Source organism: Argentina silus (genome assembly GCF_951799395.1).
Source record: "Argentina silus genome assembly, chromosome: 2".
NCBI lineage: Eukaryota > Metazoa > Chordata > Actinopteri > Argentiniformes > Argentinidae > Argentina > Argentina silus.
The window spans coordinates 29,337,262-29,363,853 of record NC_139656.1 but is presented as its reverse complement, the minus strand read 5'-3'; the positions used below and the strand labels follow the sequence as shown (position 1 = coordinate 29,363,853).

The 26,592-nt window shown below is 43.6% G+C and overlaps 5 protein-coding genes across 8 annotated transcripts in view; 1 reads left to right on the top strand and 4 right to left on the bottom strand.

The window, feature by feature from the left end:
* Positions 1-3,901, top strand: part of tenm1 (teneurin transmembrane protein 1) — a gene marked incomplete at both ends in the record, with an annotated part of 106,189 nt that extends 102,288 nt beyond the window's left edge. The window contains 3 exons of the mRNA XM_083697546.1: positions 1,175-2,395; positions 2,646-2,788; positions 3,146-3,901. Coding sequence (XP_083553672.1) covers positions 1,175-2,395; positions 2,646-2,788; positions 3,146-3,901 — 2,120 coding nt within the window. The remainder of the gene's footprint in view (positions 1-1,174; positions 2,396-2,645; positions 2,789-3,145) is intronic.
* A 3,172-nt stretch (positions 3,902-7,073) lies between these two features.
* On the bottom strand, positions 7,074-8,060 carry LOC310818609 (SH2 domain-containing protein 1A-like). The gene is made up of 3 exons (XM_083689606.1): positions 7,911-8,060; positions 7,500-7,563; positions 7,074-7,271 (listed from the first exon to the last, which is right to left on the bottom strand). The coding sequence occupies exons 1-3, from the start codon at positions 8,045-8,047 to the stop codon at positions 7,149-7,151; spliced, it is 324 nt and encodes a 107-aa protein (XP_083545732.1). The 5' UTR covers positions 8,048-8,060; the 3' UTR covers positions 7,074-7,148.
* A 949-nt stretch (positions 8,061-9,009) lies between these two features.
* Positions 9,010-11,678, bottom strand: agtr2 (angiotensin II receptor, type 2; the record flags this gene model as incomplete). The annotated part of the gene is made up of 2 exons (XM_083689596.1): positions 11,635-11,678; positions 9,010-10,124 (listed from the first exon to the last, which is right to left on the bottom strand). The coding sequence occupies exon 2, from the start codon at positions 10,096-10,098 to the stop codon at positions 9,010-9,012; it is 1,089 nt and encodes a 362-aa protein (XP_083545722.1). The 5' UTR covers positions 10,099-10,124; positions 11,635-11,678.
* Positions 11,679-16,949: 5,271 nt separating this feature from the next.
* On the bottom strand, positions 16,950-22,746 carry LOC310801434 (uncharacterized protein). Of its 4 annotated transcripts, none has more exons than XM_083665465.1 (9): positions 22,712-22,746; positions 21,698-21,805; positions 21,132-21,251; positions 20,741-20,795; positions 20,553-20,651; positions 20,228-20,319; positions 19,908-20,015; positions 18,127-19,693; positions 16,950-18,015 (listed from the first exon to the last, which is right to left on the bottom strand). In XM_083665465.1, the coding sequence occupies exons 1-9, from the start codon at positions 22,721-22,723 to the stop codon at positions 17,927-17,929; spliced, it is 2,250 nt and encodes a 749-aa protein (XP_083521591.1). In that variant the 5' UTR covers positions 22,724-22,746; the 3' UTR covers positions 16,950-17,926. The 4 variants fall into 4 exon arrangements, with proteins under 4 accessions (XP_083521591.1, XP_083521592.1, XP_083521593.1 ...); XM_083665466.1 differs by having other exon boundaries at positions 18,127-19,690; XM_083665467.1 differs by lacking the exon at positions 22,712-22,746 and adding an exon at positions 22,581-22,694.
* A 323-nt stretch (positions 22,747-23,069) lies between these two features.
* LOC310825035 (connector enhancer of kinase suppressor of ras 2) overlaps positions 23,070-26,592 on the bottom strand; it is a gene marked incomplete at its 5' end in the record, with an annotated part of 37,893 nt that continues 34,370 nt past the window's right edge. Inside the window, 2 exons of the mRNA XM_083697455.1 lie at positions 23,070-25,455; positions 25,911-26,119. Coding sequence (XP_083553581.1) covers positions 25,234-25,455; positions 25,911-26,119 — 431 coding nt within the window. The 3' untranslated portion in view covers positions 23,070-25,233. The remainder of the gene's footprint in view (positions 25,456-25,910; positions 26,120-26,592) is intronic.

Below are 26,592 nucleotides of genomic sequence, written 5' to 3'. Positions count from 1 at the left end.
TCATTAACTGCCATTCAAATGCATTGAATGTATCACACCCCTGCAATTTCAAGCTTGATAGGGCAGCAGGCTTCCAATTCATTTGCAGTCACATAATGGCGCACAATGATCACAATGTCATATTCATTTCTTAAGGATCATTAAAATGTACAAATCTGTCATAACATTTTGCCTGGTTTAGTCTAGGCACTCATACGAATACTTACCCTCTGTTTTATGATGTTCAATCCATCTGGTTGTGAGCAAGGCCATACTGGAATAGTTGTAAAAGGCCTCAAACATATCTGCTGCAAGATGCTTTGTATTTGTATTGAGTGGCCACCTGTAGTCTCACATAGCTATTCCTCCAAGTCATGTTGTTCTCACGCCTCCTTTGGAGGTCTGGAGAATGTTTGATTAGCCAATCTCGCTTGGTTGCAATGATGGCTGCGTGTGGCTGCAATCAATTTCGATAACATTGCTAGCAAGCACTGTTTTTTTTATCAACTTATCTAACATTGCTACAAGCTATATTTATCAATTTAGCTAGCATTGCTACAAGCTATGTTTTTGAAATGGAAAGCCTGGCCTCGACGGGCAGCTAGAGCCAAAACCATTCCATAGTTTTTTTTTGTGTTTCTCGGACACAGATTAAACCTAATCCTAGACAGAGATTAAGGTTTATCCTAGACTGAAATGCATTGGAGATTGCCTGCAACAAAGATCAAGGCACTCATTTTGTGAAAGTAGGTAAAAGGTTTACCCCAGACACGTTTTCCCATAACATTACAAGACTTCACACATGTCATCATGTCAACATGTATGTCGAAACGCGTTGGTGGTAACCAATTTAAATAAAGGTTTTTGAATTGTTTCACAAAGTGAGTGCCTTGATGTTTGTTGCAGTCTTATTGGATTACATTTCTTCTACTCAAGACACAACATAGTTTTGCTCTCAGTCTATTTAGACCAATGAGCACCCTTTTGATTCCATTTATTGTTATTTTTATGCAGGCAAAGCAGCGCTCTTCATCCTCTCTTCTCTATTTGACTTATATCTCTTTAATTTAAACCAGATTTTGGGGGGGGGGGGGGTGGAAATAGTGATAAATCCATATGTTGTTGAAAAAAATGACCATGTTTTGGCCATTTTTATTGAAATCTAACTATCATTATATAATCATTATCTTCACAGGACCTCTTGTTGGGAGACAAATCTACAGATTTAATGTAGAGGACCTTGTGAATGCCAGATTCGACTACAGCTATAATAACTTTCGGGTCACCAGCATGCAAGCCATGATCAATGAAACCCCCCTCCCCATTGACCTTTACCGCTATGTCGATGTCTCTGGACGAATCGAACAGTTTGGGAAATTCAGCGTCATAAACTATGACCTCAATCAAGTCATCACTACACACATCATGAAGCACACGAAGATATTTAATGCGAATGGACAAGTGATCGAGGTCCAGTATGAGATCCTGAAGTCCATCGCCTACTGGATGACGGTGCAGTATGACAACATGGGCCGTATCACCATCTGTGACATAAGGATCGGCGTGGATAACAACATCACACGCTACTCGTACGAGTATGATGCTGACAGCCAGCTCCAGGCAGTGGCGGTGAATGATAGGCCTCAGTGGCGCTACAGTTACGACCTCAATGGCAATATTAATTTACTGAGTCATGGCAACAGTGCCAGACTAACGCCTCTGCGCTACGATTTACGAGACCGCATAACCAGACTGGGAGAAATACAATACAAAATGGATGAAGACGGCTTTCTTCGCCTGCGGGGGAACATTGTGTTTGATTACAACTCCAACGGGCTTCTTGCCAAGGCTTTCGATAAGGTATCGGAGAGGAGCATTCACTATCGCTACGATGGCTTGGGCAGGCGGGTGGCCAGCAGGACCAGCGAGGGACAGCAGCTCCAGTTCTTCTACGCAGACCTGAACAAGCCCACCAGGGTGACTCACATGTACAACCACTCCAGCTCAGGGATCACGTCCCTCTACTACGACCTGCAGGGCCACCTCATTGCCATGGAGCTGAGCAGTGGGGAAGAGTTCTATGTCGCCTGTGACAACTCTGGCACGCCCCTGGCCATCTTCAGCAGCCGAGGTCACATGGTGAAGGAGATGCTGTACACTCCCTACGGAGACATCTACCAAGACTCCAACCCTGGGTTCCATCTGATCATCGGCTTCCAGGGGGGCCTCTATGATCCCCTGACCAGGCTGGTCCATCTGGGGAGGCGAGACTACGATGTGGTGGCGGGGAGGTGGACCACCCCCAACCATAACCTGTGGACTGAGCTCAGCATCAACCCAAAGCCTTTTAATCTCTACTCCTTCAAAAACAACTATCCCGTGGGAGAGCTACAGGACGTCACAAAGTTCACAACAGGTACTGGTACTTTAGGACTCCGGCCTAAACCTTTTTCATTTGATGACAAGATCTACATTTAAACTGTATAAAATAGGGGTCTGATGCTACCCACACTATCTGATGGAGAGTACAGTGTAATGGACTTACATTTGTAACTGTTAAAACTGGTTAAGCCTCCAGTGTTTTGAAAACCTTTCAATTATGTTGCATGAGAATAGTAATAATCAAATACTCCTTCGTTAACTTTTAAAAAACCCTGTGTTGCTAGACATCAGCAGTTGGTTGCAGCTGTTTGGGTTCCAGCTCCATAACGTAGTCCCTGGTTATCCCAAGCCAGAAGTGGAGAGTATGGAGCAAACCTACGAGATGATGAAGACTCAAACCAAGACACAAGACTGGGACCCTAGCAAGGTGATTGTAACAGAGATGGAATGTAAAATCACTCCTTAAGTTCAAATACCATGCCGTACCATCTAATTGGTAGCTTTTCGGTGGCGTAGCTGGTTAACATTGTGTATTTGGGTGCCGGTCACGTGTGTTGGCAACACAGAAGACGCAGGTTTGAGACTTATGTGAGCTTGACTTATGTGACTTTGACTTATGTGAGTTTGAGACTTATGTGAGTTTGAGACTTATGTGAGCTTAGAGAGTGAGGAAGCAGCAGCATGACGCCTGTTACATGAGCAAAACCTAAAGTAGCCTAATCTTTAGTTTGAGCTCTACTTTTATAATTAGATAACCATCATGTTATATCTTTTTCTCTGACAGGTTCTTTTGGGTATTCAGTGTGAGCTGCAGAGGCACCTGAGAAACTTCATCTCTCTGGACCGGCTGCCCATGAGCAAGGTGAGTGGGCGGCTGGGGGCGTGGCATGGCAGGAGACCCCGCTTCTCCGCCATCTCCTCCATCTTTGGAAAGGGCGTCAAGTTTGCCATCAAAGAGGGTGTCGTCAACACTGAAATAATCGGCGTGGCGAGCGAGGACAGCCGACGCGTGGCAGCCATCCTGAACCATGCGGTCTACCTGTCTGGCCTGCACTTCACCGTGAACGGGCTGGACACACACTACTTTGTCAAGCCCGGCCTGCTGGAGGGGGACCTGGGCGTGGTCGGCTACACCGGCGCAGGGCGTGTCCTGGAGAACGGCGTCAACGTGAGCGTGTCTCAGATGACCACGGTGGTGGAGGGCAGGACTAGGCGCTTCGCTGACATCCAGATGCAGCACGGGGCGCTGTGCTTCAACATCCGCTACGGGGCCACGGTTGAGGAGGAGAAGGCCCACATGCTGGAGGTGGCCAGGCAGAGGGCAGTGGAGCAAGCCTGGGCCAGTGAGCAGAGGAGGCTGGAGGAGGGAGAGGAGGGTTCCAGGCCCTGGACAGAGGGGGAGAGGCAGCAGCTGCTCTCCACAGGGCAGGTGTCTGGCTATGACGGCTACTTCGTCCTCTCCTTTGAGCAGTACCTGGAGCTCTCTGATAGTGCCAACAACATTCACTTCATGAGGCAAAGTGAAATAGGGAGGAGGTAACAGCGGCATTGTGCTTCACTGTCACGGTTCCCCTTCACCAAAGACAGTCTGTTTTTAGACCTCATTTGTTGTACCGTTTTTTCTAGAGTGATGACGATGAATATCAAAAAAAGACAACTGCCTTTAAAAGTGACAAATGATGGTATTTTTTTGTTTCACCTCTGTTCTGATATTTTGTTTCTTCCAAGACTGAGTTGACATTTGAAAACTCTAAACGATGTATTTTGTTTTGGAGTGACTTAGCTAGCTTATGTAATTTGACCTACATTGTAAGCTGTTAGATATGCTATATCTGAGACGACATACACCTTATCAAGGTCATTACCATTATGATTCATCTTTATACATACTGTATGTATTACAATGTAGTAAACTGTTCTGATTTCAATTTATACAGTACATATCTCTTTGGAATCTCTTGACAAATGATAGTGAATGACAGCCACTGTCTTCTTCTGTGACTCTGTGGCTCACTTGCATTGGGAGTTCTGCTGCTGCGTATTTCAAGTTCCGGTGGTAAAATGTAGTAGACAGTGTGGGTTTAGACACAAGAAAATTGTAAATAGCAAGTGCTTTAGCGAGAACAAGTGCTTAACTTGATAATGTGTTGTTATCGATTATTAATTGTTAATCCTATCAATAGAATCGATCAGTCGAGTTACACAGTGCAACGGGAAAAAGTATTCATGCTGAAAGCCTGTACAGTATAGTTTACTTTTTTACAGATTGCTTATTGTAAAATATAGTGTATTATCTGGGTGGAGCTTGTGCCTTTCTGCTCTTAAAAACTTTGAAGGATGACAATTTAACAAGAACATCTCCTTCCATACCACAAAAATAAGTGTTCTCTTTTCATCATTTCTGTACTGGACTAGAATCCTTATCAAGTGGAGCTTCAGGGTCGACCCCTGAATAGTGCCCTATACAAAGTGCTAATTCATAGTGTAAATGCTGCAAATACCTCATCATGCTGTAATTCCCAAGTATTACATTCAATGTACCGTACCTTAACCGATCACTGGACAGTTTACAGAGGAGTTAACCAGTGTGGCCACAGTTTAGGCAAGGTGGGAACTAGGAAGATACTGCATATCCTTAAGTTGATGGTGTAGAATACAATCAATGTCAAATATAGCATAATAGAGGTAATACGTGTACAAGCTCTGCTGCACTGTGAAATCCAGAAGAATCAGACTGCTGAAGGGATGGTCAGCATGCTGCAACACAGGAGATGATCAACTTTTGGGGCCTTTATACGCCACAGGTCCGACCACAAATACACTGTGCTGGCATGGATATCACATTGTCCGTTCCAGCACTGTTTCAGCCACAATGGTGGATGTGTAACCAGGCCAGCCCAGTACAGTTCAGATCGTAGGATGTGGGAGGATGAATTCACTGTGGTTTGTGTAGAAGAGAAGAGCTTGAATATGCCTGTGCAGAGAGAGACAGAAAAAAGACAGAAGTGGTCATTTGGAGAACGTAGCTGTTTCCACTGATAGACTACTGTAGTGCTGGCATCAACATTCCTACAGCAGCTTTATGTTGTGTTCAGTATACTAGAATAGGTTCTGTAACGTTGTGCCAATAGGTTCTGTTACATTGTGTATCCTATTTGTCATATCAGCAGTGTACTGTACAGCTGGTGGAGGTAGAAACCGGATGCCATTCCTCATTCTGTTCCATGCATTGCAATGAGCCCGTCCTCTGATTTCTGCCTCCACCAGCCTCTCCTGCTGTGCAGTACGCCTTTGTGTGTCCAGTATCCCACATTGATATGTTGACATTCATTGTGCATCCGATTATGTGCACCAATTTCACATTAACAACCAAAATGTTTTCACATGCAGTTATAAGTTGATTGCAGCTCCAATTAAACAAGCCTTAGTGAAACTCGTCTCTTTCGAGAATTTCTAATTTGATTTTATTAGAAGAGGAGGGATTTGAAAACGATAAAGCCGCCCAGTCATCAACTCCCTTTCTCACAGTCATCCCATTGATTCCACACAGTCTGCTTGTATTGTTCACTCGTTCTTTTATAATTGAGATGTGTATGACGTATGTGCTGAGGTTATGTTCTAAGCTTCTCTCACGACAATGAAACATTTAGCACTGTGGACAAGGTTGAACCAAAAGCATGGTGGGCTTCTGCAGCTGTTGGAGGAAGCCAAACCCCTGTATTCTGATAACACTTTAACACTGTCCATTTTTATTAACAAACAAGGTCATCCTGTACAACCTTTTTATTTTAATTCTCAATGGGTCATATTGTGAAATGAAGTGTATAAAACATAGGCTATATGGTACATACAGTATAACATATTTTGGGTAAATTAATTGATAGTACATTATCCCTTCAAAGAAATCAAATAGTGTTCTCCCTAGAAGTGTTGATATTGACGCAGTCTTAGTTGGTTAGCTAACTAAAGTCCAGGAGAATGGGTTCATTGGTATTATACGTGATACTGTGGAGACTGATGATATAAATACACATATCACTTGACTGCATTTTCTATTCTGGGCTTTGACCATGAAGGCATGTATTTTCTGTGAGTGCTCTAAAGGAAGTGGCTGTAAATAGTCAGAAGTTAATATATTGGGTGTGGAAAGTTCATATTCAATTCAAGGTACTTTGAAGGTTTCGACTTTCAATAAATAAATGTTAAATTCTTTGTCCATGTGTTTTGATGTTATTTCTTTCACTGTGTTTCAGTCTAGTCATATACAGGGTGAAAATCAAACAGCTACAGTACAACCTACAAATGAAAGAAATGTGTGCTATTGTCGTACCAGTTGTTTCTTTTCAAAACACAATTTTTTTCTACAGATTAATGCGAGACTAAGCATGAGGAAAACATATAAACGAAAACATTCACTCTGACGCAGAGAGAAGAATGCGTTTTTTTCAATTCAATTTCAATTATTTGTTCAAGTTACATGCTTGTATTTAGCCCTTATGAATACTATTCTAATAAAGTGAAAATGAAAGTGAGATTGTATACTCAAAAGCCCCTTACGTCCACATAAGCTATATGAGGTCTTTTCCACAAATGTTGTAATAAGTGGCTTGACAACATCAAATGACAAAATAAATCCTCCTCAGCACCATATCCTCTTATCACTTAAACCACCAACTGATCTGAATGTTGACCTGTTTTTTATTCGCCATTTTTCACATAGTACAAAAAAAAACACTTCTCAGAAAATTGGTGTCTTTGAAGAGGAGCTGTCTCATAGGCATCGTGGCTCAGTGTTGTCTCTGTTCCACTGGGTAGAGGAGGGGCATTATAAGCCCCTGATTGGGATTCCCAAAGGCATCTATCAGATTCTCCAACTTTCGGAATAATCTTGTCTTCATTCCAGGCACGGTCTGAAATACGCAGAAACCTATTTTATTCAGTTTTTAATGGTAAGACAAGATAGATAGAAAGTTTGGCATCTCCAAATAACTAGAAGTCTATGGATGGATGTTATGGTTATTATTATCACAGTACATTTTCAGGATTTTATATGTATGTAGTGTTATTCAAGGATCTGCGAAAAGATCTTGCACACCAGTGTATATTGTTGCCGTTCATATATTGATAACGGGACTAACCTCAATTGTCCAGGACTCCTCCTTGATCTTGTATATTCTGTAGGTGTAGACAAAACTTCTGCATCTTGGAAATGGCAGATTCATAAGAGTACAGTGTTTCAACAAGTATTTTTCGGTTAGGGTTAGGGTTAGTTGTACCTTTGGTACAACTATTGATATACAATGCTACATATTCAATTCAATTTGAATCAAATGACATGGAGAAACTCCTCTGTTTAAGCATGGGAGTGCTGTTCCCACCACGCACCCTCCACTGATACATTTATATATTGTATGTGAGTTCATGGAAATACAGTCAAGACAACGCTTACTGAACCTTCATGATTGAAACAAACATGCTTTATGATCACTCATGGATTATGGAAAATTCACTCAATCTTACATTTTGATTGAGAAATACTTAGTACTCACAGAACACACAGGCAGTAAGTATTTGGCACACTCTCACTGTCCCGGAGTAGATAGCTCCCATCCCTCTCTGTTACACTGAGGATTTTTATTGTAGTGGCCTTGCTGATTGCTCCATGATAAATGGACAGATGCTCCATCTTGTTGATGCCTGTCACGACTACAAGAGCACTGGCAAACACTGGTTGTATTTACAGGAAATGATACATCCTTTGAGGTTTTTCTGTTGAATATGACACTGTTGACACTACTGTTTTTATATGAGAGGATGCCAACGTAGCGTCAATGTCAAGCAACGTATCTTCATAGTTTACATTGTTGATGGGTTTTTTATGTTAGATGTTACAGATGTTATCTGTAGATATTGAGATTGAGATCATAAACAGACAGCTGTTGATATCATATTGTGACAGCGGTGGAGGAACCAACAATATAATACTCATTCGAGATAAGGCTTAGGGAACCTTTGTCATGCAACTGACTTTAGTCCAATACTGCTGTTACTATCTATTCCTCTTGGTTAAAAGTCACTGCACTCATCAAACCCAGCCACAGGGTGGCAGTAAAGCAGAGTATGTCAGTGCTTTTTTTTTCAGAGGTAGATTCAGCAAGATAGATAATCATAGTGCACTACCTCTGGACATATACATGATATGCAGACTGTTGTAGTTGGATGTATATGATTCAGCCATAAGACATAGCCCCTGTATTATTATCCAGATATGAATTGTGAATATAACACAATATATCATTAATCATTTTTCAACAGACAGTGAGAGTACAAATATGACAGTAGTTTTCCTGTGCTTTTTTCATGCCATTTAGAAGCTCTGTATGACTGATTGACATATTTTTGTTATTTATGTACAATAAAATATCACGTCACTGTAACACTGTCTGGACCTCAGACAACACTCCCCTGGGACTGACATTCAAATATCATTTAGATGCCCTCTACCCAGCTTACATGGTGGCCCTGATTTGGAGAAGACGGGGGGTTAATGCCCCCTGGAGTGCTGACTTAGACATCTTCCAGGGTACCGTGGGTAAATTTTTACATCTCTGGCAGGTCCCTCATAGTCCTGCTGGCGACCGCCCTCCACTAGGGTGCCCTGTGTTGCCTCTGAGTCTCCAGTGGCCCTGTGTCCTTGAGGTCACTGAGCTTCATGGAGAAGGAGCTGAGCCTGGTGCTTATAGAGTCTCTCTTCTGTGACAGCCTGGGAGCCTTCTCCTCGTACAGACGCCACAGCTGCTCCCGGAAGTGGTTCCCCACAAAGCAGTAGAGGAAGGGGTTGATGGCGCTGTTGGAGAAGCCCAGGCAGAGGAAGAACGGCATCAGGGTGATGACGGTCTGCCGCACCCCACACACCTGCATCACCCCCAAATTGCCCAGAGCATCCAGGAGCGTGAGCACATGGAAGGGGAACCAGCAGACGAAGAAGGCCAGCACCACAGCCACCACCATCTTCATCACCCGGTCCACATTGTTGTAGCTCTTGTCCAGTCTGGGCGCCCCCAGCAGGTGCTTCCCGATGCGGTAGTAACAGCTGGCGATGACGGTGAAGGGCACCAGGAAGGCCAGGATGTTCTTGGTCAAGGCCATAGCAGGAAACCAGAGGTCGGTTGGGTATTTGATCACACAGGCGGTGACCCCCAGCTGCTCCACGAAGTGGGTGTCTCTGAAGGCCATGGTGGGGATGGCGGTGAGGCCGGCGATGACCCATATCACACAGCTAATCACCCGTGCCCGACACAGGTTACGGCTGCTCTGAGACTGCAGGGGATAGACAATGGCTCTGTAGCGGTCCACACTCATGCACGTGATGAAGTAGATGCTGGCGTAGACATTCACGGAAAGGAGGCTTCCACACAGCTTACACATCCAGCTGCCAAACACCCAGTTGTAGTCGAAGGAGTAGTAGACGGCCCAGAAAGGCAGGCTGGACAAGAAGAACAGGTCTGAGAGGGCCATGTTCACCAGGTAGGTGTTCGCCACAGTTCTGCGGTTGGATTTTTGGCACAACACGTATACCACCAACACATTACCCACGAAACCCAGGACAAAGATGATACTGTAGATGGTTGGGATCAGCTTGTTCTGATGCAGAGACGGGGAGATGGAGTCACATGGGTCCATGGAAGCTTCGGATGAGTTGCTGGCCATTGAGATGTTAGAAGGTATAGTTGCCATGGTACCCCGTGAGTGTTTTTTAAACCCTGCAAGGAGAGAATATCAAATCGGTTTTGAATTAAAGAGTTCCTAAGAAAATTAGGGAAAATTAGGGTTTGATCTTCAAAGTCAATACATGTTGTAGATATAATTTGTCATTTGGCTCTAAAACACAATGAGACACTTTTTGCAAGCTTGGTAAGGAATTGCATAATCTTGGACATGTATAGTGGGCCAAGTTAAGAATGAAATGTTCTTCTTGGTCTATTAAATCTTGATCCGCTTTAGCCAAGACTGTGAAAATAGTACAAATACTTTAAAATACTTTCACACCGTATTGTTCAAGCAATTATTTTTCTACCACTTTATGCCAGGATGCCAGATGTAAGATTCCCCAATCGCCTTTTATTGGGTAATTTTAGACTGGAGCATGAGCACAGGATAACGGAAAAAATGAATAAAATTGTATGGCCCATTTGGGACTTCCTTTTTGGACTGCATTGTTTTGAGAATAGGATTCTGACAGGCCCCTCTGCAGCCTGGCCTCCATCTGGTTAGTGTTACTCTGAGAGGGGACTGCAGAGGGGAACATGAGGTTGGTTGTTCCAGCGGGCTCTGGGGGTTCTGGGGTTTGCTGTTTCTCTCTAGAGTCCCTGTGCATGAGAAGCTCCTGGACAGGGGGGATAACCGGCATATGCAATAATACAAAGAACATTACATAAGATCGCCATGGTGACTGCTCATAAGATTCGTCTGTTTTGAAAGATGTACTGTACTGTAATAATAGCACAGTCATAATAAGGATTGGATTAATTTTCACTTACTTAATATTTCTGAGGGCATTTTACAGGTATGTTATGAATCTTTTGTGATAATATCCTATTCGATTTTTTACATGTGACAATATCTATCAGATTTCCTATTTGATATACTGTATAATGCAAGATTCTTTTGAAACTAATTAAACTGGATGAGATTTTGGGGCATTCAGCATTCAGATCTTGGGGCATTGGGTATCATTTAATAATTTGATTAATGCTTTTCCTGATTAAATTGCACATAACTTTAAAGGAAGAGGATTTAAACGTTATTAAAAGCACCTTGAAAGTGTTGCATACTGTAAAACCAGTAACATGTGGTATGTTACTACAGACTGCCAAAATGTGAAACGTTCAAGCCTGCAAGAACGAGTACAAGCTTTTGTAACAATTTCAATATACAGTACAGTACTCTGCACTAACAATAAGGGGGTAGATGCCATAGAATAACTTTTCTAGTAACGTTAATCCTCAAAACGTAATCTTAATGCTTCAAGAGAGTAATTCTACACATTGATGGAGTACGACTATCCCACTATATTATTACAGAATTTTATTGTTATTTGATAATACAATTTAGTTGATCATTTTGTACTTTGATATAAGTTGAAAAAGTTTGACAACATTATGACGCAAGATTTCTCTCTCGAGTGAAATGCAAAGATTTTCACAATGACATCAGGGAAATACATGTATTTCAAAACCAGTATACTATTTTCATAAAATGTAGTACATTTACCTGAAATCCTCTTCTTCTCTGTGTGCGTAAGTCCTGTGATGTGTTTTCCTGAACACTGGCTGGATCAGGACTTGGTTCTGTGGTTTTTATGTCCTCACTGGCCCCATACGGAGTCATCCATGTCTATGAAAAAGAATCTTGACCACGTGCCAGCATGATGGCCAGGCATTCGTCACTCCTCTCAGTCCCATTCTCCTCTTCAAAACAAGCTGACGTCCAGAGAGGCAGCACTGGGGCATTTAAATTATATTAAGATGGTTTTACTGTTTATCTCCTCATCCATGAGTTTGGCTGTAACCCCTGAACAAGCGAAGGGGAATCTAGCTGGGGGAGTATAGGCGGTGTCGATAACTACTATGTGAGTCAAGAGTATAGAAAAACACTCAAGAGATTTACTCCCCAATAGACTCCCCTGTAAGAGTCCAGAATCACACAGATCATGCAAAGAATGACCTTGAGATAGCAAATCATCTCAATTGCTACAAATCATACCGATTGCATCTTGAAAGTGGAACAATGTCTGGAACAAAAAGAAAATTAGGCATAATGATGATCTAATACAACATGAAACATTATGCTAAGGACATGACATAGGTGAGAGTCTGGCGGGTTGGGTAGAGCTGCCAGATAAGATGTGATTGTGTGGAGATGAATCATCCAGGTCTAATGTTACGGTGGCAGAGGGAGAGTGACCTGTGTGTCAGGACAGCAGGGAGGATGTGTTCTGAAGATCTCATTAGAGCCGTCTCTCATTATGATTAGGGAGGATCCAGTCATTACTCAGCCCCCTCTCCTCCTGCCAAGAGTCAACAAGTCAGTGTTGCAGCTCACAAGGGATGGAATTCAAAACCTTCGACAGTGAGCAAGAAGCAGAACCAGATGCAAGTGAGGTGGTTTCGTGAAAATCCAAACACTCTATGTTACAGTAAATGCATGGTTAAAGTTGAGGATATTGTTATTGATCATAAATATTTCCATGTAACTTACATGTGGGACAGGACTGGAATTTCATATGGAGGATAAACCATAAGATTACTCAAAAAGATTGCAATCACAATCACAAATCACACAGCTATTTCATTTGCACAAACTTCCTGTATCCATCAGCTCAATCAGAAAAGGGAGGACAGACAGGAGGAGAAAGCCTGGGGTAGATTTCTGCGCTGCATGTCAATGGACCAGTATCTCGCCACAATATCATACATCTGCATGTCAATGAAAACATGACGCACAAATACATGTTTGTACTTCTCTTGACAATGTTAACAGCGAAACTATTCAAGTGATTATGGGTGAGTTGAAAACATATCCAAAAAAATGACTACACAAATTCATAATTCACAATCATAATACACTGATGTACGCATATTGTATCAATTACACTGGCAATGGCAGCCAACAAACAGGGTCTCATGATGATGTTTCTTTTCTTTCTCGTGAACAAACTGAACAAAAAGCCCTCAGGGTTTGGGGGTTCTCAGTTCCAGAATTAAATCCATGTATACCGTTGGGTGTGCCTCACCACTTAGGCTCTCCGAGTTGGCAGTGCTGGAACATGGGAAAATGCAGTATTTGTGTAATCCAGCACATGTCTGTATTGGATTAGGGGGGGGAATGTGGAGATGGCTGGTTGCTTCTCACGTTTAAGCCTTTAGGGACAGCAGTTTTGACCTTCGCATCTGGAAGGCCCCACTGAATGGAGAAGGCTGAAGTTAATGGCGCAATCAGGGGTGCAACTCAGTGTTTCTTCTCTAGCAGAGCCTAACACAGTTCCACAAATAGTCTGTTTGGACTCCTCATCTCACTGAAGAGTTGACACCTTGTGTGAATTTGAGAGCTTGTAGATAATGTATCTGCTATTCTCCATTCAATGCTGCAAAAGCTCCCATTTTGATGTGCACAGTTGAGGTGATGGTGAGAAATTAGGAATGGTATCAAACAATGGTATCAAACAACATTTGTGTTTGATCTCATTCCATCCCATGCATTACAATGAGCCTGTCCTCCAATTTCTGCCTCCACCAGCCTCCCCTGCAGTCCACGTCTGTATCGTATTTAGCTTTGACTACTGAACTGCAATAAGGGCTGAACAAAATGAATAGAACATGTGGATCACCAAGCTATTACTTGTAAAACCCCCCACTCAACTACAGGGTCACTAACACAAATATTTAGCATAGATATGTCCAAACAGAATGGGTCAGCGAGATAAATTCATAGCTTCCTTAATTAACTGCAAGAGTTCACTGCGGTTGCTGTGGGAAAGCTTAGCCATGACACCCAGAACTAGCGAACTTTGCTATCTCACACTAGCAAAGCTATCGATGGGGACACGGAAAAGTAGGTCAGTCATCCGATGTGACACACAGCAGTCACTTGTGCATGACAGCACCAGAGACATAGGCTTTGCACTCCTTTACAAGTGGGGCTATTAAACCAAAGCAAATCAAATTGGTCACGTACATCGCATCGTAAGTGATATAGTGAAATGCTTTTTGAATCTGCTCCTCGTAGAACAACAATCAATAAATCTGTAAATCAACAACACAATATAATAAAGTTATAATACCGCAATAAAGTAATAATAAAGCAATGACAGTATTACTGCAAAAATAGTGCAGAAGAGTGCAGTGTAGCAGGACATGACTGTAATAACAATACAATGACAATTGTACAATATTTTTTACCGTAGTAGTTAATTTACAGTAGTAGTGCAAATGTTCAATGAATGCAGTGCAAGATATGCAGAGAGCAGTGTTCGCTGATCAGGCCAGAGAGGCTCCTCCTTATTAATACCCCCCTACAAAACAACATTATTTCTGTGACTGTTCACATCAATAGTAGACAGTCTTAAGTCTCATGTGTCATGAGTCATGGAAGTCCATTTAGAGCCGATTTTTTCAATATGGTGGTGTGGAAATAAATATGGGCCCTGAGAATCTGCCTGTTGCCAGTGGGGGAAAAAAGAGAACGTGACTGTGGGACCAGAAAAGGCACAGGATGCAAATATGGGGGAGCAAGAGCCTGGGGAGCGATAAAAACAGTGACACCATGTCAAAGGGGAGAAAAATGCCTTCGCTCCAAGTACTGTGACCCCGCTGGTGGCTCAGAGAGGGGAGAAAGAATGTCCCGTTTCTACGGCAACGGGACTGACCAATTCGAGGCGATGTAGAGATAAAGTGAAAAAAACATCCATTTATCTCCCATCAGTTCTCACATACAGAACTATACCACAGGGAGCATCTGCCAATTGTATGACTAGAGAGAGTGTGTTCTTTGGGGGTTCTATCTCCATGGGATCTCTGGGATTATCCCACCAACATCCCTCAACAGTTGCTACATCCAGTACATGACCTCCCCCCCACCCCACCCCCCAAGGACTCTTGGTTGTATACAAACCACATACGGTGTACACTGTGCTGTACAGTACATGTTGGGCAACACTACATAACGTTAAATGCTCTAGCCTATTTCCCATGAAGTGTTAGGAAGTCCTGGACAGAGTGTTCTCAACCAGAGTAAGTCTGACGAAGAACCTGCCCTTTTCTTTCTCAGATGTTTCCCAACTGACTCAAAGCTGACAGCCATACCCAGGGGAGAACAGAAAGTAGATTATTTATGTTTAACAAGGAAATCATACAGGCAGGAATAGACTTGAAAATGTTACGATTGTTTATCATCATAATAAGCAATCTACTCAATGTGTTTTTAAAACATTCTCGACAAAGGCCTTAGGGAGTAGGCCTATCTATAAGTCAATGTACAATCCTCTAAACACATGTGTGGACCATGAGCCATCCAGAACTGAAATGTCTCCCCAGTGACATTTCTTGAGAATGTTGAAACAAACCTTGAGACACTTTATTTTTTACACATAAATCACGGCAAGTTTTCATCCTTTTATAGAATAGTGATGCAGACAGTAGATAGTTCCACCTCAGACACAACAAATTTGGTTTGACTAATTTAAGTCCTCAGTATTCATAGTGAAGTGAATACTAAAGGGAACAGATATAATGACAAATCTTGCATTTCATCCCTAGTGGCCACTTTGGCATTGCAGCACAATCAAACTCTGAACATGTCGTGATAATTAAAACCAGGAAGGGGAACTTGTTGTTTACAAAATTCTAATAATCCAGCATGGCGTCTCACACCAGGATTTCAGACCAAAGGTCACATTCCGTATGCACAGGCCTCATGCTGTGTTTATGGATGAACAGACACTCACATAGAGACGCACACATATCAGATTCAGGCTGAGGCTCTCCTGGAACAAGCAGTGAAGCCAAAGATAATGAAACACAGGAAATTAAGACGCACAGACTGCAGTCTATCAAGCCCTAATTATAATGTTCCGTTCCCTGACAGCCATGGGGGAGGCAGGAGATGCCCCTGTTGTGGAGTGTTTGGTGAGTGTGTAAAAGAGGGAGGCACAGGTCAGCCTTAAACCCCACAGCCGTGATGGGACAAGAACTGAACACATTAGTAATCAAATTCAACCTAACAGTATGATATACCATGTTCAGCTGTTGCACATATACAATTAAGTCATCGTTTTGAGGACATGAGCTTGACAGCGTAACCAGAGGCTTGTGGTGGAAAGAATCAAGCACACCTATCTTTCTTCCTTAACTCCAAATTTCCTCTTAAAAACAACTTGCCTCTAAGCCAGTGTTTCTCAGTCTGGTGACCCAGAGAGAGTGAGAGAGTGAGAGCGTGAGTGAGTGAGTGATTGAGTGTGTGTGTGTGTGTGTGATGTTGTTGCAGCTCTGTTCAAACACACAACTCATCTAAAACTCATCTAATCTTGATGATTAGTTTAATTTTGCTAGGCTAAAACAAAACGTCACAAAAGGTTACACTCTCTTTGGGTCCCCTGGACTGGAGTTAAGACACACTGCTCAAAACGTGCCTTGGTTTATTACCACGAGGGTTTTGCCCAAATGGCTGAAATCAATGCATTACTGCCCTCTACTGGTTGACACCAAATAAAACTCTAGACTAAGGATAAGCATGTTTTTTTCAAACAAATAGCTTGTCAGAATGAAATGTAACTTGGAACTCCCAAAACACTACGTCAACCCTACATCCCTGAGGTCAATATTGTAATACAGAAAGGCACACATTCAGAAGGACTGATCAAACTCACATACTGTACTCTCAATTCGGTATCTCATGTCTGCTCATGTCTTTCAACTGACTGTTTTTTTTCCCCAAAACATGTTAAATACTTAGAGTATAACTACCATAGTTTCATGCAGGACGTTTTTTACTCACCTAACCATTGCAAATGAAAGCGAGAATGAAGCAGATCAAGGAAAATGCCTTTATTTCCTATTTGGCAATGCTATTGCACAAAAGAACACACATCTGAATATGATTATCATAGTGAAGACAGACATCTGACTGCTGAGGTTGTGAAGGAAAAGCATTCAAACGTATACAAATCTAAATTCTGTCATTAAATAATGGATACAAAACACTATCAAAACCGCTGAAATGTGTCCAAAGTTGCTAGAAAGATGCATTTTAGAAACACATTGACTAAGTTCTGTTTGAAGTTTGAACTGACACCTAGTACAAGTTTATCATTCATGATCGTAAAACACATATCAACCCCTCCAGTTCATAATATGACATAACTGGTAGCTCAAGGGTTGGTGGTTGTTGAGGAGTGTCTAACACACTCATTCACTTTAATAAAAAAAGTTTCAACTCATAAGGTCTTGAAAACATGGATGTGTGTGGAAAAAACTGTCACAAAAAAACAACAAATATTTGCATAGACTCTCCCGACAAATCATAGAAGGAAAACTCTACAGTATACTTATAATGACCACAGAGAACAACAGTTCCCTTATACAAAAAAGGTACAATGAATACTTGTGTGTAATGGTCCAGTTTGTGGAGCAACCGAGTGGGTTTCTTTTTGAGCAACTTTCACAGTATAAAAGTGTTGATAAACCAAATTCACAGATCATATTCACAGAAAATAAACCTTGTGTAGTGACTCTGAAGGCTGTGGTAACTTTGGGATGCACCTTGTAACTTGTGGGTGTATATATGTAACCCTAACCTTAATCATAGGCTCCTCCGCTTCAAAACAGAGATAGAATTCACATTATTTGACTGACTGTTCCCTATCATTGAGGTAAGTGTAATAGGCACCGGCAAAATTGAAGAGTAGATTAAACACATCGTATCAATATATCAATTTCTGTGGCTTTCCCTTATCCTTGCCCTACCTCCCAAATCCCACTCCTACTCCCACTCCTCCTCCTCCTGTTCTTCATCCTCGTGTGCTGTAGAGGTCAGCATCCTCAGGGTGGGCTTGACCGTGGTCCATCAGTGCGGGGTCGGGGGTAAAGTGTGGTTTCTCTGAAATAACACAAAAAAACGAAACATTCATTTCTTTATAATGACCATCAAGAATCTTATATTAGAAAAAGATACAAATTGTTTTGATTAAAATATGCTGATGAGACTAACCAGCGGTGAGTTCGACTGCAGCAGGTTCAACAACCACAGGTGCTGTTGGAGCTGGAATTGGAGGAGCTTCAGGGGCAGCCTCCTCTAGAGATGGAGGGGCAACCTCCTCTAGAGGAGGGGATGCAGGGGCAGCTTCCTCAGCCGGGGTAGGAGGTGGAGATGGGCTCTCCTCTACGGGGGGAGAAGCAGCATTTTCAGCTAGAGGAGCAGTCTCCTCTACAGCCTCTTCTGCTTGAGGAGGTGGTGAAGGAGCAGCCTCTTCTGCTGGAGGTGGAGGAGCAGCCTCTTCTGCTGGAGGTGCAGGAGCAGCCTCTTCTGCTGGAGGTGGAGGTGGAGGAGCAGCCTCTTCTGCTGGAGGTGCAGGAGCCGCTTCTTCTGCTGGAGGTGGAGGTGGAGGAGCAGCCTCTTCTGCTGAAGGTGCAGGAGCAGCCTCTTCTGCTGGAGGTGCAGGAGCTGCTTCTTCTGCTGGAGGTGCAGGAGCAGCCTCTTCTGCTGGAGGTGCAGGAGCCGCTTCTTCTGCTGGATGTGGAGGTGGAGGAGCAGCCTCTTCTGCTGAAGGTGCGGGAGCAGCCTCTTCTGCTGAAGGTGCGGGAGCAGCCTCTTCTGCTGAAGGTGCGGGAGCAGCCTCTTCTGCTGAAGGTGCGGGAGCAGCCTCTTCTGCTGGAGGTGGAGGAGCAGCCTCTTCTGCTGAAGGTGCAGGAGCAGCCTCTTCTGCTGAATATGCAGGAGCAGCCTCTTCTGCTGGAGGTGCAGGAGCCGCTTCTTCTGCTGGAGGTGCAGGAGCAGCCTCTTCTGCTGGAGGTGGAGGAGCAGCCTCTTCTGCTGAAGGTGCAGGAGCCGCTTCTTCTGCTGGAGGTGCAGGAGCAGCCTCTTCTGCTGGAGGTGCAGGAGCCGCTTCTTCTGCTGGAGGTGGTGGTGCAGGAGCAGCCTCTTCTGCTGGAGGTGGTGGTGCAGGAGCAGCCTCTTCTGCTACTTCCTCTACAGGAGTAGCTTCCTCGGCAGGGGGAGGTGGAAGGGTAACCTCTGCTGGGGGTGGGGATGGTTCTTCATCAACAGGAGGGGGTGCAGGGGTAGCTTCCTCAACAGGAGGGGATTGGGCAGCTTCCTCTGTTGGTGAAGGAGTCGTCTCTTCTGCAGGAGGTGCAGCTTCCTCCACAGGAGGAGCCTGAGTTTCTTCAGCAAGAGAAGGTGGAGCTTCAGTTTCTTCCACAGAGGCAAGGACAGCCTCTTCTACGGGAGCGGCCTCTTCTGAGGGAGCGGCCTCTTCTACGGGAGCAGCCTCAACAGCAGTCACAAGCACAGTCTCGGGGGGAGGGGCCAGCTCGTCAGACTCTGGCTCAGGCAGAGGCTCCACCACAGAGGCCGGCTCAGGTTCAACAACCTCTGTGGTGGGCTGAGGAGCAGGTTCAACCCCATTCTCCTCTACAGGGGCAGGGGCAGAGCTGGATGGGGAGGGGGGAGCCTGGTCAACAGCGGGCGTGGCTGGTTCAGATGATTCAGCTTCTGGGAGAGGTTTGGCTGGCACCCCCTCTGACACAGGGACCGGAGCTGCAGGTGCAGCTTGCTGCTAAGAAACCCCCAAAACACTGTCAAGCCTACTTTATCCTTATACTTACTCCTTGCATGACCTAACTAGAATACTCCTACAGAACATGCATACTTTCGACAGAGATTACATCTATTTCAAAATTACTTGCATGGGCAAGACTTTTAAAATGAGCTTCTATCTCTGTAGAGTAGTTTATAGTTTGCTAGAATAGTCAGTAGTACAACAACAGTACCTCAAGACTGACAGGTGGAGTCGTTACTTCTTTTGGCTTTGATTTAAATACTGATGCCACAGATGTGGTGGTCCACTGGCTGGCTGCATACATCTTCTGTCCAGTCACCTACAGCAGAAGAGACACGCACCAGAGTACCAGTTACATCACATTTGTTTCCCTGACACTGTACATCAGAGTTTATTGGTTTCTTGTTTTGCTCAGTTTGTCTTTCAATATTGCATGAGAGAAATGTGATTTATCATCTCTATTCAAAGGCACAGGGCCTTAAAAGCACTGGAGAAAAAGTGTTGATGCGTTCATCTATGGAGTTACTGTACCTTTAAAACACCCACGGTCTGAGTTGGGTAACACACTGCCGTCCCTACAGCGGTCATTCCCAGAGGAACACCCAGTCTCTTCAGATGGGACCCTGAACAGATCACAACCAGTCAGATACAGGCAGAACCATTATGATACCACAACATTTAGCCAATAGAAATTGTACTGCAGAGTCTAGACCTCTTGATTACCTAACTGTAGCCACCTTAAAGCCAGTGCTCTGACTCCATTCAATATCTCCAGTGCAAATTGTCTCTGGTCCATCCAATAAATATGACATGTTATTTAGAATGGGGGTATTGCCAAACATTAAGCAACTCATACCTTTCCTTGCCAGGATCAGACCAGCTAACCCAGAGACTGTGATCAGCCCCACCCTCGGCAGAAAACCAGGTGGAGGATCCCTCAGGAAGTGATAGGTATCTAGGTCAAATAAACATAGGACAATGGCGGTTGGAGACTGTGAGACTGCAGCACAGAGACTCACACCCTCAGATCCCCCCACACCTCACCTTGTCCAGCAGTATACACTGACAGAGCTCCAACCTTGACAGACGTACAAGCCCCCTGGGAAAAAAATGGTTAAAAATGAGTACAAAATAGAACTTGTTTGCAAAACAAAAGGACAGGGCTGACATTCAAGGGGTCAGGAAAAGTAAAAAAAAAAAGCTGCCATTTTAAGAAAACCCAATACCTTTTATCATCTCCTCACAAAAGTAACAGTTCCTCACCTCTCAGTATGTGCATGTTCACTATCATAAATGTCAGATACAACACTCACGTGTTTTCTGCATCTATACCACCATCACTTTACAAGAATAAATGACATCAGCCATGCAATACCACCAATAGTCAATAGTGATAGGGGGGGTCATGATCAGAGTCCATAGGTCTATCCAGTACCTGTACTGCTCTGACATAGGGCTGTAGGCCCACCCGGACCACCCCCAGCCCCCTCTGCAGAGGCCCTGGCTGCTCATCAATGAAGCGTGTTGCCGGAGGGTCTGGAGCATAGATGGACAGCTGAGGACAGAAACATAGAATCCGTGATCGTCAAACACACTGCACTTTACACCCTCTCCTGAATAAATCCTGCTGCTGTATAATCACCTCATGTTATTGTGATTGTTTTTACTATCTTCAATTACATTGTGTTGTTGATTGATGTTGATGAGCAGCTCTGCCCCAAGTATTTTGTTGCATTGTATGCTTGTATAGCATGTAATGATCAATAAACTTGAACTTAATATGCCGATGTAGCATATCTCCAGGCCTCTGTAAGTCGTTGACTGGGCAGAGACCTGGTTAGGTAGCATTCTGATAATGCCATTCCATGCCAAGTGTCATTGGTTTAACAAGAGTCATGAGAGGGTGTATGAGACCCAATCATCTACTCTCATAGAGTATGTACACACAGTGATGTTTGTGAGAAATGCTGTTTCTACACGTCTTAAACTGCATCACGTTACCTCTCTTGGGGAGAACAGCTGTGTCAGCTGGGTTTTCTCCTCACTCATGGCATAAACTCTAAAGGAGGCCAATCCTATTGCTGCTGGGACAGCCGCCAGCTTCACCACCTGCAGGAATGCGCATCCACAACAGACCACTGTTAGGACAGGCCTAAAGTTGAGTTTGTACACACTAACACAGACTGTTGTTAGGACAGGCCTATGGTTGAGTTAGTACACAATGACACAAACCACTGTTAAGACAGGCCTAAAGCTGAGTTAATACACAATGACACAAACCACTGTTAAGACAGGCCTAAAGCTGAGTTTGTACACAATAACACAGACCATTGTTAGGACAGGCCTAAAGCTGAGTTAGTACACAATAACACAGACCATTGTTAGGACAGGCCTAAAGTTGAGTTTAAACGCAATTCTTTAAATGCACATAATTCAGTGCTACAACTACTGTATATGTGCAGACAGTAACTATAACACCACTACTAGCCTACTTACTTTACTGAATTATATCGTTACTTTTGGACCAAAAGCCAACAATGCATGTATTATGAAAAACGTAGGTATTATACTGAGGGCTGCTCCTTGACTTTTGTTATGCAGGGCTCATATTAGAATTCAATTAAACCGAGCAGCTTTAAAAGGACAGATTACAAAGAGGTCACCTTAATCTTATGTAATGTGATTTAAAGAGCTATCTGTTCTGTTAATGCTGAAATACAGGACAACATCGGGCTATTGTCTAAAGTATTGTTAAGTGTGTAAATAAATATAGTTCGTTGGTTTAAATGCACATATTCCTCAGAGGTTATGGACGACCACAGAGAGCTGCGTCTGTACAACATGTTCTAGTTCCAGGGGCGTGGATCCAATATGCTGTACTAACATCATTTAGGTCAACATCTACAGACAAATAATGAACACATGCGGTTAACGGCTAGAGGTTGTTTCAATGACTTCAGCTTCTCACTTCCAACTCCGTGAAACGTGTATTAATTCCATATCAGCAACACTTACCGTGGTAGCCATGACGGTACCTCCCCCCTCAGTGTTCTACCGAGAGCGGTAAGGAACGAACTTTATCATTGGAAAACGCGTCCCTTCGTCGTTGTATGATATTTCCGTCATTGCTTTGCTTTTTGGTTATGCTGTCGCAGCATTTAATAACAATAAAATGCTACAACAATAATACACGTGGAATGAAGAAAATATGTCTGTTCTCCACTTCTTAAAGCAGAGTTAATTAATCCACTCATCCACGTCCTGTCACACTCTGGGGGTCCATAGGACCATGTTTGAACACTGCTTTAGAATCATATTTTGATTTAGTTGTAATCAAAGTAATTAAACTGGAATGCTTTCATTTGTGCAGTAATTCAGTTTATTGGTTTTACAACTTAAGTTTTACAACCTCATACTGTATATATTTCTGAAAACAAAAAGGCTACTTTTGATTCATAGGAAGAATAAATGTATTTCTCTTTCTCGATAACACTTTTTTAATCAGTTATTGTACAGATAAACAGATAATAATATACTTCCAAAAAAGAGCAATATGTTCCTTTTTTAATGTCGCAGTGCAACTTACATGTTAGCTACACACCTGCGCAGTGTACTATGAGGTGCACGCCTCCAAGATTACACAGTGGAACCCTGGACAGATTGGACAGATTTCATGTACAATGTTTCAAAACATTGTGCGAAAACAATTACATTCTGGTTAAATTAAATACATTCTACAATACATGTACTGCTAGTCATAAAATTCGAAAATTTAGAGCAACAACTTGAGAGTAAAAGCTGACACTCTTTAAGAAATGTATGTTAGTAGCCTACTTTATGTCTAATATGACAAGTAATCAAACATAATGCAGGGCCTGTGTAGTTATACTGTATATGTTGAAGTAGACTATACTGTATAACAAGTTTCATGACGCCTAAAGGCCTTTCAGGTATCTGGATGCAGGTGAGCTGAAGCAATGTCAATATCCTGCCAGAAGTAGGGGTACAAACATCAAGCAGCACAAAGGAAAACATTGGAATTAAAAATTACATATTCTTTCACAAGTAAAAGAAAGTCAAGGAAATAGGCCTGAAAATAGACAAGTAAGTTTGTCAAAGATTTTGATCGTGTATTTTGCGCAGTCAGAATGCAAATAAAGTCCAACTTCTCAATTTATATAAATAAATAACTTTTGAGGACACATACATGACATGTACACAATTTCTGGGATACCTTTGAAAATAAGCCCATACATTCACTTAGAAAAGAAACAAAGACACAAAAGGAGAAGTGACAAGGTGATTAGAACTCAGAACCTGAACAATCCCAGAGATCAGGAGGTAACTTCTGTCACAGCTGGAGTGAAGCAAAAACAGTCATTCAGGAGACGCAATGTTTTTCTGAATTTTATATCATTTTTCTATGAAAAATATAAGTAAAAAGATTCTGTGGACACAGAATCTAAAGATTGCATTCACAAGTATATATTTCACAGTTTTAAATAGAGGGTGTTGCTATGCAAACGATATCATATTTTCTTTAACACATTTCTCAACCCCCATGGCACATGTACATGTTCACTACCATGCAGCTGTTTGATTTCCAAAAATAAATCTCACTGACAAAATATGCTATAATAATGGGTAAAATCATAATAGCTAACTTACAAAGAGACACATCAGTAATGTAAAAAGAGTCATTCCGGTGAGTTATGATTGGTAAAACTACTTTAAAAAAAAGAAAAAACGTACAGTACATAAATACACATACATGTTAAACATGCAACATTCATACGTACAACAAAAAAAGAAAACCCTACTGAGCTTCATTAACTACGGTATACACTGAGGCACCTCTCTCTCTCTCACACACCCGTTGTCTTCCCTCCACACTTACACACAGAGGTTCTCTCTGCTCCGGGGAGTCAGTTTCACACAGTATCAGGCCCAGTAGGGAGGTGCATTGTTGTAATAAGAATGATGCCCATAGCTCATCGCTACACAGCTCTCACTTCAAGCAGCATTAAAGGGAAAAATGAAAAAGAAAAGAAAAAAAAGAAACGTTTTTTTTTTTTTTTTTTCCTTCTAAGCAAGGAATTAAATGACAATGTGAAGACAATCAAAGAAGAAACCCAAAAAAAAATGCACTGCAAACAGCCCAAAACAGTCCTCTTTTTCTTTTTGTTGTCTATGTTCTATTCCAATCTATCATTTGTTGCATTTTCTGTTTTGAAGATCATGAAGAATGATAGTCTCTCTTCAAGCATGCAGAATGGCACCCCACAGGGCCTTATTTGATCCAATATACAGCATATATACACCATCTCTCTCTTCTGTTTGACCTCAGTGCGGTATGTACACATATTACAGTGACTGGTTTGAGGAGTGACCGTAGATCCTGGCTGCATGGATGGTTAGGGGCGCGCGGGGGAGGGGGGAGGGGCTGGGGGGGGGGGGGGGGGTAGGTAGGGTTAGCGTCAGGGTTAGGTGATGTCATGATTCCACAGTGTCTCCTTGTCCTCTTGTCTCTGAGCGCCTCAGACGTGAGTCTCGATGAAGGAGTGGGTGTGCATCATCAGAGGCGGGGACAGGGGTGAGAGGTCACAGCCCTCAGGGTGGGGCTCCACTGGGGCTGAGCTGAACTCACAGATGTCCACAAACAGCTCCTGGTGCTGCTGCTTCCACTCTTGGAACCTCTGGGAGTTTAAGCCTGGGTCGTCCAGCACCTGGCTGACTATGGCCAGGTCACCCTCTTTGGCCTGTGGGAAAAAACTCATCATCAGCACTGTTGACTGGCTGACCTGACCTCCCCCCCGCCATTACAATGAGCAATTACGTTCTCCCATTTCTACTGTACATCCACCTGTCTCCCCTGCTTCAGACTGAGAGAGGCTGCACAAGACTGCACACTCACTCACATGCCTAGACTGTGACTCCCCCTAACCTACCCTGACCTGACCTGACTTGTGTCCCACCAACCCCTACATACTCCCCCTGACCTGACCTGACTTGTGTCCCACCAACCCCTACATACTCCCCCTAACCTGACCTGACCTGTGTCCCCCCAACCCCTCCATACTCCCCCTAACCTGACCTGACCTGTGTCCCACCAGCCCCTCCATACTCCCCCTAACCTGACCTGACCTGTGTCCCACCAGCCCCTCCATACTCCCCCTAACCTGACCTGACCTGTGTCCCACCAGCCCCTCCATACCTTCAGGGTGCTGCGGAGAGCACGGATGCGGTGCAGCTTGTCATTGACGACAGGGTCATTGCAGCGCTTGACGAAGGAGCGGCGGAACTCCTGTTTGGTGGAGGGCCTCTGCTCGCCCAGGGCCGACAGGCTGGCCTGCTCGATGGAGCGGTAGAGCTCCTGGAAGCCGTCCACCCCCTCATGCTCATGTCGCTCTCTAGACCGAGACTCTGGAGGGGGGAAATTAGGACAGGTTTTCAAAACTGATGCAGTCGCTCATCCGCCCCATTGCACTCACCCCCATCATCATGAAGTGCTTCAAGAGGTTGGTCCTGGCTCACCTTAAAGACCACCTACCCCCCACACTGGATCCCCACCAGTTTGCCTACCACCCGAACAGGTCAATGGAGGATCCCATCTCCACGGCACTACACTCCGCCCTGACCCACCTGGATAACAACACCTACGCAAGGATGCTGTTCATTGACTTCAGCTCAGCATTCAACACCATCATCCCCTCCAAGCTGTTCGCCAAACTCAGTGACCTTGGCATCAGCACCTCCCTCTGCAACTGGACCCTGGACTTCCTGACCAACAGACCCCAGTTTGTTAGGTTGGACAACCACACCTCCTCCACCTTGACCCTGAACACCGGTGTCCCACAAGGCTGTGTGCTGAGCCCTCTCCTCTACTCTCTCTTCAC

Bases quoted from the DNA above. Each gene is read 5' to 3' on its own strand.
- LOC310818609 (XM_083689606.1), bottom strand. From the start codon at position 8,047: ATGGAGCATCTGTCCATTTATCATGGAGCAATCAGCAAGGCCACTACA. The intron at 7,564-7,910 runs GTGAGTACTAAG...GCCATTTCCAAG, and splicing joins ACTTACTGCCTGTGTGTTCT to ATGCAGAAGTTTTGTCTACA. The intron at 7,272-7,499 runs GTTAGTCCCGTT...TGCGTATTTCAG, and splicing joins AGGAGTCCTGGACAATTGAG to ACCGTGCCTGGAATGAAGAC.
- LOC310801434 (XM_083665465.1), bottom strand. The intron at 20,016-20,227 runs GTACAGTAACTC...CTTCTGCTGTAG, and splicing joins AGACCGTGGGTGTTTTAAAG to GTGACTGGACAGAAGATGTA. The intron at 19,694-19,907 runs GTACTGTTGTTG...GGGGTTTCTTAG, and splicing joins CTCCACCTGTCAGTCTTGAG to CAGCAAGCTGCACCTGCAGC.